The 17,004-nt window shown below is 45.8% G+C and overlaps 1 protein-coding gene across 3 annotated transcripts in view; it reads left to right on the forward strand.

Annotated features, from left to right (window-relative positions):
• Window positions 1-17,004, forward strand: part of FBRS (fibrosin) — a 391,643-nt gene that overhangs the window by 291,626 nt on the left and 83,013 nt on the right. For all 3 annotated transcript variants that reach the window (XM_033944951.1, XM_033944952.1, XM_033944950.1), the window contains 3 exons: window positions 14,104-14,172; window positions 14,596-14,625; window positions 14,740-14,811. In XM_033944951.1, the coding sequence (XP_033800842.1) occupies window positions 14,104-14,172; window positions 14,596-14,625; window positions 14,740-14,811 (171 nt within the window). The remainder of the gene's footprint in view (window positions 1-14,103; window positions 14,173-14,595; window positions 14,626-14,739; window positions 14,812-17,004) is intronic.

Here is a 17,004-nt window from a genome sequence, read left to right on the forward strand (position 1 = left end):
TGCTTTTGATGTTGTGGTTTTGTTTCCCCTGTTTTGTCCTTTTGCTCTTTACAATCTAACATTAAATATTTATTAATCATCCAAGATACTGTAGATTTTTCAGTTAGGTCTCAAGACCAACTCTGTTAAGTTTCACCTCAGTGCAGTAGGCATTATTGCCAGCAAATAAAAGAAAGCAATGTCTTGATTTAGCTTTTATTTGTCAGATTTATACAAGTAATGCTTCAAATTTAGCCTCTCATTGTATTGTGGGACCTCATAGTGATTATAAAACTGTTCATGAAAAACTGTTTTGAATCTCTGAATTCTTGTAAGCTCTGTACCTGATCTAGAAGGTCATATATTTGGTGGCAGTCAAAAGATCCTAGTGCCATTAAAATGTATCACAAAAGTATGGTGTTCCTTTTGTCCTCTTACATGGGTGGGATTGCTATTTCCAAATGGACTGTATTCAGGTTACATCATCTGCTATGCCTAGAGAGTTCTGACTAGAAAGGCCAAGGCTTATAATGTTAGAACCATGACAGCAGGTTGATCTCCATTGAATTTTAGCATAGCTGCAACGTGGAATGCAGGTACACATCCCCATCCAATTATTATCATCATCAGTTGGAGTACCTCATGGCTGTGTCTTGGGACCTCTTCTTTTTTCCATCTATACTCATTCCCTCAGTGCTCTGATCTTCTTTCATGGTTTTCAGTATCACCCCTATGCTGATGACTCCCATATCTACTCTACCAGTAATTTCTACATGAATCCAGGCCCAAGTCTCAGCCTGCCTGCTGACATTGCTGCCTGGATATCTCGCTGCCATTTAAAACTGAACATGGCCAAGACTGAGCTTCTTATCGTTCCATCTAAACCCTGCCTCTCTTTTTCCCCCATTTTCTATTTCTGTGAATAACACACTCATCCTCCCTATTTCTTCAGCTTGCAACCTTGGGGTTATTTTTGACTCTTCTCTCTCTTTCTCTGCACAAATCCAACAGACTGCTAAAACCTGTCATTTCTCTCTCTCTAATATCATCAAAATCTAACTATCTGAGCACACTACCAAAGCACTCTTTATTACCTCTCACCTAGATTACTGCAACTTGCTTCTCACAGGTCTTCCAGATGTTTTGGTTTTATCCCAGGACAAGCAGGCAGCATATTTTCTACATGTGGGTGACGTCACCGACGGAGCTCCCTAGCGGATGTTTTCGCAATCAGACTTGCTCGAAGACCTTCAGGCTTGCGATTGGCCCGCGCATGCGCACGTGCCCCTCCTGCCCTGCCTAGGGCATGCGTCTCCTCAGTTCTCTGTTTTCCGCGGAGCCAGAAGCACTGCTCCCTTGCTTCGCGCGATCTCATTGTCCCTCTTGCACCATGGCTTATTTGGTTTGTTTCTTTTGAGTCGCTGTGCTCGCGTCTTTCATTTTCTTTATTTTCATTTTTTTTCAGTTCGTATATTTTTGACTGGGTTCCCGGTCTTCCTTTGGCCGCCTGGCCGCAGCTCTCCTTTTTCTTATGTCCTGGCCTCATTCCGGATTTAAATACTGCACTAAGTACAACCAGGTTATCTCCATCACCGATCCTCATTGTTGGTTTGTGGAGTGCCTGGGTGCAGAGCGCTGAGTCATGTGTGACTTTACAACCGCGGGCTCTTCGTAGATGGGTGGCCAAGATTCTCCAACTCTTTGGCCCCGTGGATCCTGCGGGACTGGCCTTGACGCCCTTGGCCTCGAAGTCCCCGTCGGCCTCGAAGGCTCCGGCCTCGGCCCCTCCTGCTAATCCGGCTTTGGGTAAGTCTCCTCTTTTCTCCTCAGGTATGCCAGCGAAGAAGCCTACCTCGGAGTCTCATGTTAGCGCCGCCTCATCAGTGTCTTCGAGACATCAATCTAAGCGTGCCTCCTCACGTAGGGAATACTCTTCCTCGAGGTCGCCCCCGAAGGAGCGCACTGCTGCACCTCCGACCCACCTACCTTTGGTCTCGGTGCCTATGTTCGAGGACATGCTTAAGGCTATTATTACCACACAGTTTTCCTCGGTGGTAAGCCAACTAGTCCTGACTTCGACGCCTTTGACCTCGGTCTCGACCCAGTCGCGGTCTGACCAGCCTGAGCGTCCCCTCATCTCTCGAGGCCTCAACCGTAAGACTCATCAGATTCCTCTCCAGTGACTTTTTGGGGGTCCAAGCTGGGGGCCACTTTTTCCCCCGCTACTGCAGCGAGGCTTGCCTCTTCTAAACGGCCCAGGTCTTACCCGCCCTGTCGGGGCAGGTCTCCGACCTCGAAACCGTCTAGACACACGCTTGTATTCGAGTTGGACTCTAGTGTTTGTTCCCCATCGGCTTCTAAAGGGACTGCTTCAAAGCCAGTTGGGGATTTTTCCTATACCCCGTCTTCTCCGAGGCTTTCTCAGGGATTTCCTCGGACCCCGGGGTCTTCCCCAGTCCATAAGGTGTGGGACCGTTCCTCGACGCTCCCTACATGCCTTAGTCGAACCTCTTCGGTCTCCCGTTCATGGGACTCTGAGGCTCCGGCTTACTATTCCAGGGAAGTTTCTCCCTCTTTCTCGGCTGCACCCCAGTCTCGATCAGAGTCTCCCCCGGAGGATGAATCTTCTTCTCTGACCTCTTCCCTTACTCGGTTCATCTCTGACATGGGTAGAGCTTTGAACTTGGATCTTCAGGCCGATTCCCGCTTTACCCAGGAATACCTGGCGGAAATGGGAGTTGACAAATCGCCTCGCGAGGCGCTTCGCCTTCTGTTGCATCAGGTTCTCCGGCAGACGTTTCTCCTGGAACCTGGAGACACCGTATGCTTTCACAGCTATTCCCTCCAAGTTGGAGTCCCGTTACCGGATTATCCCGCTTAAAGGGTTTGAAAGTGCTCAGCTTTCCCACCAATCCTTGGTGATTGAGTCTTCCTTGAAGAAGTCTAACCCCTCGAAGGTTTACGCTGCCGTCCCTCTAGGCAAGGAGGGCCATACGATGGACAAATTCGGTCGCTGCCTTTATCAAAATTCGATGATGGCGAATTGTGTCCTTAACTACAATTTCATCTTCACATCCTACCTCCGGTTCTGTATAAATGCCCTCCGCTCGTTCCGGGAGGTCATACCAGAGCCTCGGCGTCAGGAGTTTCGTCTCCTCGAGGAGACTCCCAACTCTGCCTGTATATGTTTCAGTCCTCTGAATTGTCCTCGAGAGTTACAGCCTTTGCGATCGCCATGCGTCGCCTCACTTGGCTCCGGATTGTGGATATGGATTAGAATCTACAGGATCGCCTTGCCAATCTCCCATGTGTGGGTCATGAGCTCTTCGATGATTCCATCGAGGCTGCCACGAAGCGCCTCTCGGACCACGAGCGGTCCTTTGCGTCTCTGTTGAAACTTAAACCTAAGGCCCCTAAGGCTTGCCTATATAAAATCCCTCTCCGGAGGTATCCACAAAAATCCACTCGTGCTTTTTCTAGGCCTCCTTCGAAGCGGCCTCTGCAGCAACAGCAACGTCAACCTAAGACTCAGCCTCCGGCCCCGGCAAAGACCGGGCCATCCTTTTGACAATTCCAGTTTGAGCCTTCAGGCTCCCTTCCTCTTGGAGCCTTCTCCTCTCCCCATTGGGGATTGTCTCCATCATTTCTATACCCAGTGGGAGAGTCTTACCTCTGACAGTTGGGTCCTGTCTATCATCAGGGAGGGGTACTCCCTCCACTTCAGTGGCGTACCCCCGGACTTGCCTCCAAGAGAGTTTCCTTCTGCTCAGTCTCAGCTTCCCCTCCTCCTACAGGAAGCTCAGGCTCTTCTTCGCTTTCGGGCAGTTGAGGAGGTTCCCCCGGAGCAGTGGAACTCCGGCTTTTATTCCCGGTACTTTCTGGTACTCAAGAAGACGGAGGATCTGCGTCTGATCCTGGACCTCCTTGTTCTGAACAAGTTTCTGGTCCGGGAACGATTCAGAATGCTCACCCTTCCCACGTTGTATCCCTTCTTGGACGAGGGGGACTGGCTGAGCTCACTGGACCTCAAGGAGGCACATTCCGATACACCCGGCCTCTCGCCGGAATTTGAGATTCTGGGTGGAGAATCTCCATCTCCAGTATCGTGTTTTTCCCTTCGGCCTGGTGGCCTCTCTGAGGGTTTTCACGAAATGTCTGGTCATGGTGGCTGCGGCCCTTCGCCTCCGCGGCCTGTAGTTGTTTCCCTACCTCGACGACTGATTAATCAAAGCGTCTTCTCGCAACAAAGTCCTGCGAGTGACGAGTCAAACCATCTTGCTCCTTCAGAGTCTCGGCTTCGGGATGAACTTTCCCAAGTCTCACCTCTGCCCGACCCAGTCTCTTGAGTTAATCGGAGCGGTCCTGGACACGGTTCGTCTCTGCTCCTTCTTGCCTCTCCCTAGTCAGGAGGCCCTAATCCGTTTGTGTCAAAGGGTGACCCATCTACACTCGGCGCCGGCTCGGCTCATGATGGTTCTCCTAGGTCACATGGCCTCCATGGTTCACGTGACTCCTTTTGCCAGACTTCACCTCCGTGTTCCTCAATGGACTCTGGCGTCCCAATGGAATCAACATCGGGATTCTCTCCCGATGCATTGTCATGACTCCTTTGTTGAGGAGGTCTCTCCATTGGTGGATGCTCTCATCCAATCTCTCCAGAGGTTTTCTGTTCCATGATCGTCCTCCGCAAAAGGTCCTCACGATGGACTCGTCGACCTATGCTTGGGGGGCTCATCTGGACGGTCTGCACACCCAGGGTCTTTGGTTCCGTGCCGACTGCCTTTGTCACATCAATCTTCTGGAGCTTCGGGCAATTTTCCTTGCTCTGAAAGCCTTTTGTCACCTTCTTCGCGACCGGATGGTGCTGGTTCGCAAGGACAACCAGGTCGCCATGTATTATATCAACAAACAGGGGGGCACGGGGTCCAGGTCCCTGTGCCAGGAGGCGATGCAGCTCTGGGATTGGGCCACCCGCCGCAACATATTAATTCGGGCGGTCTACATTCAGGGCCAGCAGAACTGTCTGGCAGACAAGTTGAGTCGTCTGCTGCAGCCTCACGAGTGGTCCCTCCACTCTGTGACCCTGCATCAGGTGTTTGCTCGTTGGAGGACTCCGGACGTCGATCTGTTCGCGTCCCCCCTCAATCACAAGTTGCCCCACTTCTGCTCCAGGGTTTACACTCCTCTCAGGATCGAGGCAGATGCCTTCCTTCTGGATTGGACGAATGAGTTCCTGTATGCGTTCCCTCCATTCCCTCTGATTCTGAAGACTCTCGTCAAGCTCAAGTATTCGCTTGCCACCATGATTCTGATAGCTCCTCGGTGGCCCCGACAACATTGGTTCTCCCTTCTGTTGCAACTCAGCTCCAGGGAGCCTCTTCCTCTGCTTATTTTTCCTTCTCTGCTTACACAGAGTTGGGGTTCTCTGCTTCATCCCAACCTCCAGTCTCTGCACTTAACAGCTTGGTTCCTCAAGACTTAATGCCCTCATTCCAGTTCTCCCAACCTGTGCTGGATGTTCTGGAGGCGTCTCGGAAGGAGTCCACTCGCCAATGTTACTTCAGAAGTGGACCCGCTTTACTTCCTGGTGTGCTACTCGGCAGCTGCCTCCTTGTCAGCTGTACTGGATTATCTGTTGCACTTGTCTGGCGCTGGGCTCAAGTCCTCTTCGGTTCGAGTCCACCTTAGTGCCATTGCTGCTTTTCATCAGCCGATTGACAGGAAGCTTATCTCTGTTCATCCTGTGGTTTCCCGCTTCAAGAAAGGACTTTTCCACGTTCATCCGCCCCTCAAACCTCCTCCGGTGGTTTGGGACCTTAACGTGGTCCTTGCACAATTGATGAAACCCCTGTTCGAGCCGCTTGCGTGGGCTCACATGAAGTATCTTACTTGGAAAGTTGTTTCTTATTGCTCTCACTTCTGCCCATCGGGTCAGTGAGCTTAAAGCCTTGGTAGCGGACCCACCTTTCACTGTCTTCATCACGATAAGGTGGTTCTCCGTACCCATCCTAAGTTCTTGCCTAAGATTGTTTCCTGATTTTCACATCAACCAATCCATTGTTCTTCCTGTGTTTTTCCCGAAGCCCCATTCTCACCCTGGGGGAGTGGCTTTACATTCTCTTGATTGTAAGTGTGCGCTGGCCTTCTACTAGAGAGTTGCGTGGGGACAGAAATCCCACCGTCCCCGCCAAAGTCCCACCCGTCCCCGTGAGGACTCCCACCCGTCCCCACCTGTCCCCGCGAGGAATCCCTCCGTCCCCACCCATCCCCGCGAGGAATTCCCTCCGTCCCCGCCCATCCCTGCGAGGAATCCCCTACGTCCCCGCGAGGAATCCCCTACATCCCCGCCCGTCCCTATAAACTACAGAAATAGTTATTTCATTTAATTATGCTACTGAATTAAAGGCTCTGGGAGAAACCCATTTAAAAATAAGCAAAAAGACTTTATTAATTTGGAAATATTAATTGGGAAGAATACATACTTTGTAAACGGGTTTCTACCAGAGCCTCGAATGTTTATACATTTTTATCAACACAACTAATATACTACTTTATCCTTAAGCAAAAAAAAAAAAAAAAGAATTTTTTTCCTACCTTTGTTGCCTGGTTTCTGCTTTCTTCATGTTCTCATTCAATTCCTTCCATCCACTGCCTCTCTTCTCTCTGTGTCTTCCATTTGCTCTGTTACTGTGCCTCTCCCTTTCTCCCCCCTCCCAAATTGGTCTGGCACCCATCTTTTTCCCTCCGCTCCCCCCATAGTCTGGCACCTCTGTCTTCTTCCCTGCCAGCATCTTCTCCCCATTCCCTCTTCCCCATTTCCTTTCAGTGTCCTTCTCCCCCACCATCTTCCCCATGTCCTGTCAGGCAGCATCCTTCTCCCCCCTCTGCCTTCCCCATGTCCTTTCAGCATCCTTCTCCCCCCTCTGTCTTCCCCATGTCCTTTCAGCAGCCTTCTCCCCCCTCTGCCTTCCCCATGTCCTTTCAGCGGCCTTCTCCCCCCCCCTGTTTTCCCCATGTCCTTTCAGCGGCCTTCTCCACCCCTGTTTTCCCCATGTCCTTTCAGTGGCATTCTCCACCCCTTTGTCTTCCCCGGTGCTTTCAGGGTCCTTCTCCCCCCTCTGTCTTCCCCATGTGCTTTCAGCATCCTTCCCACCCCTCCTCCCGTTTACCCCATGTCCTTTCAGCGTCCTTCTCCACCCCTTTGTCTTCCCCAGTGCTTTCAGCAGCCTTCTCCCCCCTTAAGCGTCTTTTCTTCTCCACTCCACCTTTCCTCGCTCCCTGACCCTTACCTTTGTGGCGCTTCCGCACCCGACCAACAACAGAACAGGCCCGGTCGGACAAATCTCCCTGTCATGTAGCCGCGAATCTAAATTACCTTCTTACAGCAGCTGGAGTAGTGAAGCTGCTGTAAGAGGTAATTTAGATTCGCAGCTACAGGGCAGGGAGATTTGTCGGCCGGGCCTGTTGTCGGTCGATCGGGGGACCTGACCAGCTGTGCACATTCTCCGGGGCGGACCGCCCCCTCCCCCCTCTTTCGTACGCCATTGCCTTCTTCCTACCTGCCCTGCCGCACACAGCCGACCGGAAGTCTTCCTGATGGCAGCGCTGACGTCGGAGGAAGGGAGGGCTTTGCTTATGCCCTCCCTCCGACGTCAGTGCTGACATCGGGAAGACTTCCGTTCGGCTGTGTGCTGCGACAGGGCAGGTAAGGAGGAGGAGACTACCCTCGCGGCTCGAGTGCACTGCGATCCAACCCCGCAGGAACCCTGCGACCCTAGGGGGCGTCTCCACGGGATCCCCGTGACCCTAGGGAGCGTCCCCACGGGATCCCCGCGACCCGTCATCCCCGTTCCCGTGCAGCTCTCTTCCTTCTACTTGAAGCGCACCCCTCCTATCGTCCTGCTCTCCAGCTGTTCCTTTCCTTCGATCCTAATTGCTTGGGTCGCTCTGTCTCTAAGCGGACCATTTCTAACTGGTTGGCTGCTTGTATTTCTTTCTGTTATGCTCAGGCTGGTCTCTCACTGCCGGGTCGTGTCACAGGCCACAAGGTCAGGGCGATGGCCGTGTCTGTTGCTTTCCTCCGCTCCACTCCCATTGAGGAAATCTGTAAGGCTGCCACTTGGTTCTCGGTTCATACGTTCACCTCTCACTACTGTCTGGATGCTTTCTCTAGGCGTGATGGCCACTTTGGCCAGTCAGTTTTGCAACATCTATTCTCCTAAATTGCCAACTCATCCTCCATCCCTTTCTGGTTAGCTTGGAAATCACCCACATGTAGAGAATATGCTGCCTGCTTGTCCTGGGATAAAGCACAGTTATTTACCATAACAGGTGTTATCCAGGCAGCAGGCAGATATTCTCGCAACCCACCCACCTCCCCGTGGTTGGCGTCTTTGCTTGCTATCTGAACTGAGGACACGCTGAGGAGACACATGCACTAGGCAGGGCGGGAGGGGCACGTGTGCATGCGTGGGCCAATCGCAAGCCTGAAGGTCTTCGAGCAAGTCTGCTTGCGAAAACGTCCGCTAGGGGGCTACGTCGATGACGTCACCCACATGTAGAGAATATCTGCCTGCTGTCCCTGGATAACACCTGTTACGATAAGTAACTGTGCTTTTTGAAGTGTTGTGTCCCTTAGAGATGATATCCTGGTTGGCATTGTAATTTTTGATATATCTGTATTATCACCTCTGTGGAACACTTCAAAAAACCAGAACACTGTATCAATAATTTTATGTTGAAAAATCTTTTAAGACAATCCAGGAATGTAAGATCTTTGAAATCAAAATGATAAAATATTTTGACACCCACCAGACACGACTCAACAGAGACCTTGGTTTTCTATCACATTACAAACCATGAAAATTTACTGCTTTGTCACCTTCTTATCACCTATCCATATCTCTCTATCTCTCACCAACCCAACCCTCTTTGACTTTCACCTTGCCCACCCTTCCCTCCTCCTGTGAGATCTATCATTGGAATGCTTTTATGTTTCACTTATATATATATATATATATATATATATATACTACAATACAATAATACAATACAGGGTCTTATATACCGCAGTTCTCTGCAAGAAATCTTTGCGGTTTACAATGAGAATTAGATCATGTTCTTGATATTACATATGAATCCTGATCTTATGGTTGTTAGAAGAAACTGAGGATAGAAGGTTGGTTAAAGATAAGAGATACATATGTCTTGTCTTAAGTTTTTCCGAAAGTCGAAGTAACTGGTAGGTTGTTTTAGTTATGTGGCAGCTTGTCCAGATATGAGGTCCTTTGTATTCAAACATCTTCTTCCACTGAACTTGTTTAGGTTATGGGATGGATATTGTGTAGCGTTTCATTATTTGCAATTTGACAGAGAAGTGTGGGACATTGATATCAAAAGTTAGTTCGTCTTGAGTTTTCTCCATAGATTGTTTTTGTGCACCGTGCAGGCTATCTTAAATTGGATTCAAATTTTTATGGGCAGCCAATGCAGTAGTTCTAATAGCAGACTTGCCCTGTCATACTCCTTTGAAGAATTAATTTTGCAGCGGTGTTTTGTAGTAGCTATGGTCTCTTGAGTTCTTTCTCTATAATGCCACAGCACATTGAGTTGCAAAATAGTCCAGGTGTGGTATTAGGACGATTGTGTTACTGTCCTGAAATTGGTCTGGGTTAGAACCAGTCTTATTGTCTTCAGTTGCCTCTGAAAAAAGAATAATTCAGTTTAGTGAAAAAAGAATAATTTTTTCACTAAAGAGGTGATGTGTGTGTTGAAGGTTAAGTTCGAGTCCAGTGTAACTCCCAATACTTTGGAGGTATTTTCTATTTTTAGCCTCTCTCCTGTGGACAATACTAGTTCTGTGCTCGGTAGAGAGTTATTGCTTCTGAATCATAATACAGTAGAATCTCAGCTATCCGGCACCCACGAGGATTGGTGGATACCAGTTAACTGTTTTTCTGGTTAATTGAGAGTATGATAGAAACCTTGTCTAACACAGTCTCGATTCTCCCTCCTCCCGCCCCAAAGCACCAGTGCAGCAGCAGTCCTGAGCCACAAAGTCTTCATCCCTCCCTCAAGCCTCAAGCCTCAAGCCAAAGTAGCAGAAGCAGGCGGCAGTCCTGAGCTGCAACCCTCTCTTCCTTACCCAAAGCACAGCAATCAGCAGGAGGCAGCCTCAAAACAGGCTGCTCATGGCCCAGCTCAGGCAAGGCATTTCCTCTGATGCATAAAAGGAAAGGCCCTGCCGGGGCTGGCCACGAGCATCTTGTTTTCAGGCTGCCTCCTGCTGACCACTGCACTTAAGATAAGGAAGAGAGAGAGGAAGGGAACGAGGGAGTTCACAGCTCAGGACCACCGCCTGCTTCTGCCACTAAGGGGCTTGAGGGAGGGAGGAGGGCTTTGTGGCTCAGGACTGCTCCCGCACAGATGCTTAGTGGCGGGAGAGATGGGAATCGTAGCTGCTTCAGGGTTTGGGAGCTTGAGGGGGAGTTAGGGTTCGCGGCTTGAAGTTCTTCAGGGCTTGAGGTAGGGAGGGGTTTTTTGGCTCAGAACCACTGCTGCTGGTGCTTCTGGGGAATTTCCCCCCCCCCCCCAAACCGGTTATTTTTTTTGCCAGTTGGGAGAGAGTCCCGGTTAAATGAGACCCTACTGTATCCTTATCTTTGATTTATTTAATTTGAGGAAGTTTCTCATCATCCATGCACTTAGTTCATCTATTGCAGGGATCTCAAAGTCCTTCCTTGAGGGCCGCAATCCAGTCAGGTTTTCAGGATTTCCCCAATGAATATGCATTGAAAGCAGTGTATGCATATTCATTGGGGAAAACCTGAAAACCCGACTGGATTGCGGCCTTCAAGGAGGGACTTTGAGACCCCTGATCTATTGCATTTTTCAGGTAATTTAGTGTATTATCAGAGGATTTTGCTATACAGAGAATAAATATATTGTCTATGTAAGAGAGGATGTGATCCTGGGTTGAGGGTAGATTGTTTCCCAGAGCTCTCTGATAGATATTAAATAGTGCAGGTGATAGTGGAGATACTTGTGGGTCCCTGCAGTTGGCCAGTCATTGCTGAGATTTCTTATTGCCTTTCCACTCTTCGATGCTTCATATGTTCTGGTTTATAATTGTGAGAACCATTGTAATACCACTCCCTATATCCCAAGTTCATTTAATTTGAGAAGTAGGAGTGAGTGGGCCACTTCATGGAAAACTGCCGAGGTGTCAAATTGTAGTAATATAGATTGCTTGCCTTTGCTTAATTGATTTCTTACTTTAGATGCTAGTTCTAGTAATAGGGATTTGGTGCTTTGCCTTGGTCTGAAACTATGTTATGATTTGTGGAATCCATCTATTTGGTCTATTAATTTAGCTAGTTGTATTCTAACATAGAATTCTAGTAGTTTGGCAGGCCATGGAATCTCCGCTACCGGTCTGAAATTTTGTACTTTAGTCAGGTTGAGGTTTGTGGCTTTAGGTATGGGTGTTAGTGTTATAGCCAATATTGTTTTGGGATAGACTCTGTTTTCTAAGAGTGCATTTACTAGATTTGTCAACCACAGAAGGAAGTTAGGAGAGGCATGAGTTAGCAGGCTGGCTGGGCATTTATCTAGGTAACAGTGCTTACCGGATGGTCTCTTCATCCAACTCCTGATCTCTTGTGTGTTGACTGAGGAGAAACTTGATCAGAATCTGTCAGCAGGTATCCCTTCATTCTCATTATGGGGGGTTTTTTTCAAATTTTTTTTTTTTAATTTCGAAGTGAAAATACAAAAGGAAATATACAATAATTCTCGTTATGTTTGACGGGGTACAGATCCACAATATCTTCTGGTTCATGTGTAAATGTTGCCCTTACGATTCTGATTTTTTTTCTTGAAAGTAGTATGCCAGGTCATCTGCATCTGGTTGTTGTGAGGCTGGATCTTCTGTTATATTTTTGGTGGAGATCAGTGAGTCGTAGATGCTAAAGAGGCATTTAGAAGAGTTTCTAGATTGGGCAATCAGATTGTCATAGTATGATTTTTTGGCTACGGTTACTGCTAGTTTGTATGGTTTTATTTATTTCCTCCAGTTAACGTAATATTCTAGTCTTTGCTCTTTTCTCCAGGTCCTTTCCGCTCTTCTTACTAGTTTCCTCATGGCATTTAGCTGTTCTGTGAACCATGGGTTATTTTGACATTTCAGTTTTCTTGTTTTTATCAGAGTGATTATCTAGAATTGTGTTTGTAAGATTTTGCCATTCTTTAATGCTTTCATTTGTGTGTTCTTCTTGTATTTGTCAACATTTGCTTATTTCTGATCTGAAAAAGGGTTACCTTCAAAAGCTAATCAAATGATGAACTAAGTTAGTCTAATAAAAGGTATCATCTTTATTCGTTTTGTTTTAATTCTATTTATTTCTATATATTATCTTAAAAAGTAGACATACCATTTCACTCTTCTATTTAAGAAAATTAAAACAGAAAAGATTTTTATCCACAAAAACTTGACCCACTAGCAATTTGTTTATCACTTTTTTTGTTGGAAGACACCGCTTACATAATTGCCCCTTGTGTGGCTTAGTCATCCTGTTTGTCCATGGATATAGCTAAGTTGCTTACTTGTAAATTGTTCTCTGTGAGCAGCAGGATAATTGCACACACAATTCACTCTCCTCTCTTTGGAGATATCTCCTTAAGCAGTTCTAGAAGACTGAGAAGGCACCAGGTGATTACAACTGAGTAAGAATTTGTGCATATAACTGAAATCCTTCTAGATTTCTCTAGAGATATCTAGTAAATGCTACAGGATAATCACCATTTCTACGGCTGTTTATCCTGCTGTCTACAGAGAACATCTGTTACAGACAGTTACCTAGTAGATTGTTGGGACACTGGGTAAGGAGAGTATGGTTGATTCTATATACTCAATCAAAATAATGGGAGTAAAATACTGAAACACCTCAATCCTCAAAGCTACATAATAGATTCCTCATAATAGAGAATTGGTATATCTCAAAAAAATAATATAAATGAATAAATAAGTAAATGTGAAAAGCCAACAAGCTTCAGGTATGTGAGTCTACCAGCTCAGACTTTGACATCACAGCACCCTACCTGCCTACCTCTTAACACTATCATAGCTGTTAATCTCTGTGTTTATCACATCAGCAAGAGAGTAACTGTAATGAAAAAGATAGCTACTTAGCTTTTAATAGCTGGGCTTTTACTGTGTCCATAGCTTTCAGTACTCCAGCTTCTCAATTTGCTTAACATGCTCCCCAGTGCAACATAGTCCAAAAGAAAAAAACAAAAACCCAAACTCAAATCCAATCTTCTGGGGAAGATTGCGGATTACGACTTTAAATATTGAAAATCTGTTGGATTCTATCATACCTTTTAAAACCTTTTTGATGTGTTGGATTTGAGTTTGGGTTTTTTATTTTTTTTTTCTTTTGGACTATGTTGCACTGGGGAGCATGTTGAGAAGCTGGCGTATTGAAAGCTACGGACACAGTAAAAGCCCAGCTGCCAAAAGCTAAGTAACTATCTTTTTCATTACAGTTACTCTCTTGCCGATGTGATAAATACAGAGATTAACAGCTATGATAGTGTTTAAGAGGTAGGCAGGTAGGGTGCTGTGATGTCATAAAGTCTGAGAAGGTAGAGTCCGTGGCTCACATACCTGAAGCTTATTGGCTTTTCACTGAGCTTATTTATTTTATTATTTTTTGAGCTATACCAATTCTCTATTATGAAGAATCTTGATTCTATATACTGCCTTTCTAGACAAGTCAGCAAGGTGGTTAACAATAATAATAAAAATAGAAAAGAACTCCATAATAGGAGAGAGACAGAATAAGAAAAAATTGTGTGGGGGAAAGGAAAGAAATGGGTTATATACATTTGTATGTAAGAATAAATATATAAATATACATTTTGGTGTGAGATGTCATACACTGAGAGTAGAGAGAATAGACTAGACTGCATGCATTGTTGTGGATTAAAAGGTGGGAAATGTAAAAGAGGCTGTATTAGTATGATTGATTGGTATGAGTGAAAGATAAGAGTGATTAATGTAGGAACTGATTTGTCCTATTTATTTAATGTGTTTGAGCTTATAAACTTTTCTTTTCTTTAAAGAACACAACCCCGGATCTGCCCACCCGTTTAGGTGCTGTGCCACCTGGTTTACAACAGAAAGCACACCAGGTATGCAGCAAAGGAAGATGCATTATGTGTACCTGCTGGAATGGGAAACTGAGAAGGAAGGACAGGAGGAGGTTTTGTGGTACCTTTCAAGTTTCAGGCAATGAATTTGTTTAGTTCTTGGTGTATGATTCACATACCTCTCTGTATTAACACTTGCATGGCTGTGTATATTCTGTTTGCCATTTATTTACTTTCTCTCCCTATTATAATGGCTGTATGCGCAAAATCTGCTTAGTTGTAGTATTTGTGTTGGATTGAAATTCCTGTGCATTTCCATGCCTTTGCATATCTGAGGATCAGTTCCTCTCTCTGTGATCAGAATGTCAAATAAGTCTGAATTTAATGGTATATTTATTGAATTATTTGAGGTAGAGAGGTAAGGATATAGTCCTTCAAATACTTGATACCAGCTCTCTCTTGCAGATCACAGATCCCTTCAGATCCACTCTGAGAGTAAGTAATATTGGGGAAGGGGTTTTGCATTTGATATTTTTGAAATGAAATATTAGTTGCAGTCTGAGAGAATGCAGTACATGATAGGAATTAACCAACTGCCCTTTCTTGCAGAAACCTGGTAAATGGTGTGCCATGCATGTCCGAGTGGCATATATGATCCTTCGACATCAGCAGAAAATCAAGGTAAGATGTGTTCTGCTGCAGAGAAAGGCCGTGAGAAATTAACCTATGTAGCACCCTGTTTACAACATGAATAAAGTGTTGCTTCTTAATAACAAAAGACACTTAAAAAGGTGAAATCTCATGAACCTTGTCTTATGCCCACGAATGGAAAAAGTATTTATAAAGCTTAAGAAACATCAAATATTGTAGAAGTCGGGGAACAATTTTTAGGAGCCAGGACAAAATTTACTTTTTCTTATTAACTTTTTAACTTTCATTTTGTTTGTCCACCATTGACTTGATGAATCAATCACACAAGTGGGGTTTTATCTGAGCTTGAACTGGAATTCCCATGGAGTCACTGCATCGAGTCAATTCAGTTTTATTTCATTCACGCCACTTCCCAAATGTGTGGCATCTCTCACCCTTGAAAGTTAAGTGCACTGTCAAGTTTACTTTTTTACCCTTCTCTTTTCTCTTAGCCGTCTCTTTCCTCCATAGGTTAAAAAAAAAAAGTAATTGAATTCAGTCCTATGGATGAGAATTGTCCTTATGACAGAAAATGTAAAAGAATTTAATTGCTGCCCATATGGACAGAAGATATTTATCATAGATGGTCACTCCATCTGCTCTAACATTTGGGCCACAACTGTGATGTTCCAAATGGCTGTTATTATGCCAAAATATCTCCAAGAGCAAGGTGTTAAAATACAGTCTTTAAAATGTCTGAGCTGTGATCCCCTCTGTCTGGAGGCAGCAATGCAGGTATCAGCCTAGGAAGTGTGCAGGCACCTGAGCATGGATCATAAGTACATAAGCATTTGCCATACTGGGACAGACCAAAGGTCTATCAAGCCCAGTATCCTGTTTCCAGCCATGGCCATTCCAGGTCATAAGTACCTGGCAGGATTCCAGAAGAGTAATAGATTCCATGGGGGTGGGCCAAGGGTTTTAAAAAAAAAAAAAGGAACACCAGAGTTTGAAAGCTAAGTCATAAAATCATTAATAAAATGTAGATATAAAGAGGGCTAAACAGTCCATACAGACATATGGAACAATTGTCCACCATAGGCTATCAAATAGGCAGGAAGCCCCACCCATCTCGCCCAACATGCCAATGTGCAGCTCTACTCTTTGGCCCTTTAAAGGGCCATCAATCAGAAGGGCTGTGCCAAAAGGGCCTTTTGTGGGGACCTCAAGGGGACTTAACTCCTCAGGCAACGTGTTTAATCTACCTAGGACAAACCTGATACCTCCCAACTACTGCACTAAACTGCTGCACCACTACACAACCCTACTTCTACTTCTTCCCAGTAACTTCTACTCTAAATCCCTCATCAATCCCTTACCACCTAACTACTTTACTGTTTATTGATTCTCTACTTAATTCTGAGCACCAAAGCTATCCTATTTTACCCAACAACTGCACTACTTATAAATTCACTGGCTTAAGACCTCTCCTGATAATACCCATTCCAGTGCAATAGGTGAGACATAGTAACATAGTAAATGACAGCAGATAAAGACCTGAGTGGTCCATCCAGTCTGCCCAACCATACATGCTCAATAAATTAATTTAGTTTAAATGGTCCTTTTTCTTAGATATTTCTGGGCCAGAAACCCAGAGCCCTGCCCAGTAGTGTGCTTAGGTTCCATCTACTGGAATCTCCATCAAAGCTCATCCCAGCCATCGTAACCCTCCCCAGCCCGTCCTTAACTGAATGTCCATATATGGGACACAGGCTGTGCAAGCCTGCACAGTACTGGCCTTAGTTCCTTCAATGTATACCCATTATTTTCTGATTAGAGATCCTCTGTGTTCATCCCACGCGTGTTTGAACTCTGTCACCGTTTTCTTAGGTTATTTCCTTTTACTTGCATGGACTGTAGAAGAGAACCATTCCAGTTTTCCACTCCGCCTCTAGAGTATTTCACAGGCTAGCTTAGCTCCTCCCAGTAGTCTTTCTCTTCTGCATGCTTGGCTGCAGGTGTTAGTTCTGCTCTCCCACATTTATTATTTTTAATTCGGTGAAATTTCATTCCCTTTCGCAGTTCTTTTGCATTTCAAGCAATTTTAACAGGCTACCTACTTGAGAATTCACAGACTTCGGTCTGTATCTGACAAGCCGATCTCTTTGGGGTACCTGTTTTAGCCGGTCTGCTAGTCTTCCTTGGAGCTCAAGGCCATCCCTGTCCTTTCCGGCTGCATCTCCT

The sequence above is a fragment of the Geotrypetes seraphini genome, chromosome 5 (genome assembly GCF_902459505.1).
Source record: "Geotrypetes seraphini chromosome 5, aGeoSer1.1, whole genome shotgun sequence".
Lineage (NCBI taxonomy): Eukaryota > Metazoa > Chordata > Amphibia > Gymnophiona > Dermophiidae > Geotrypetes > Geotrypetes seraphini.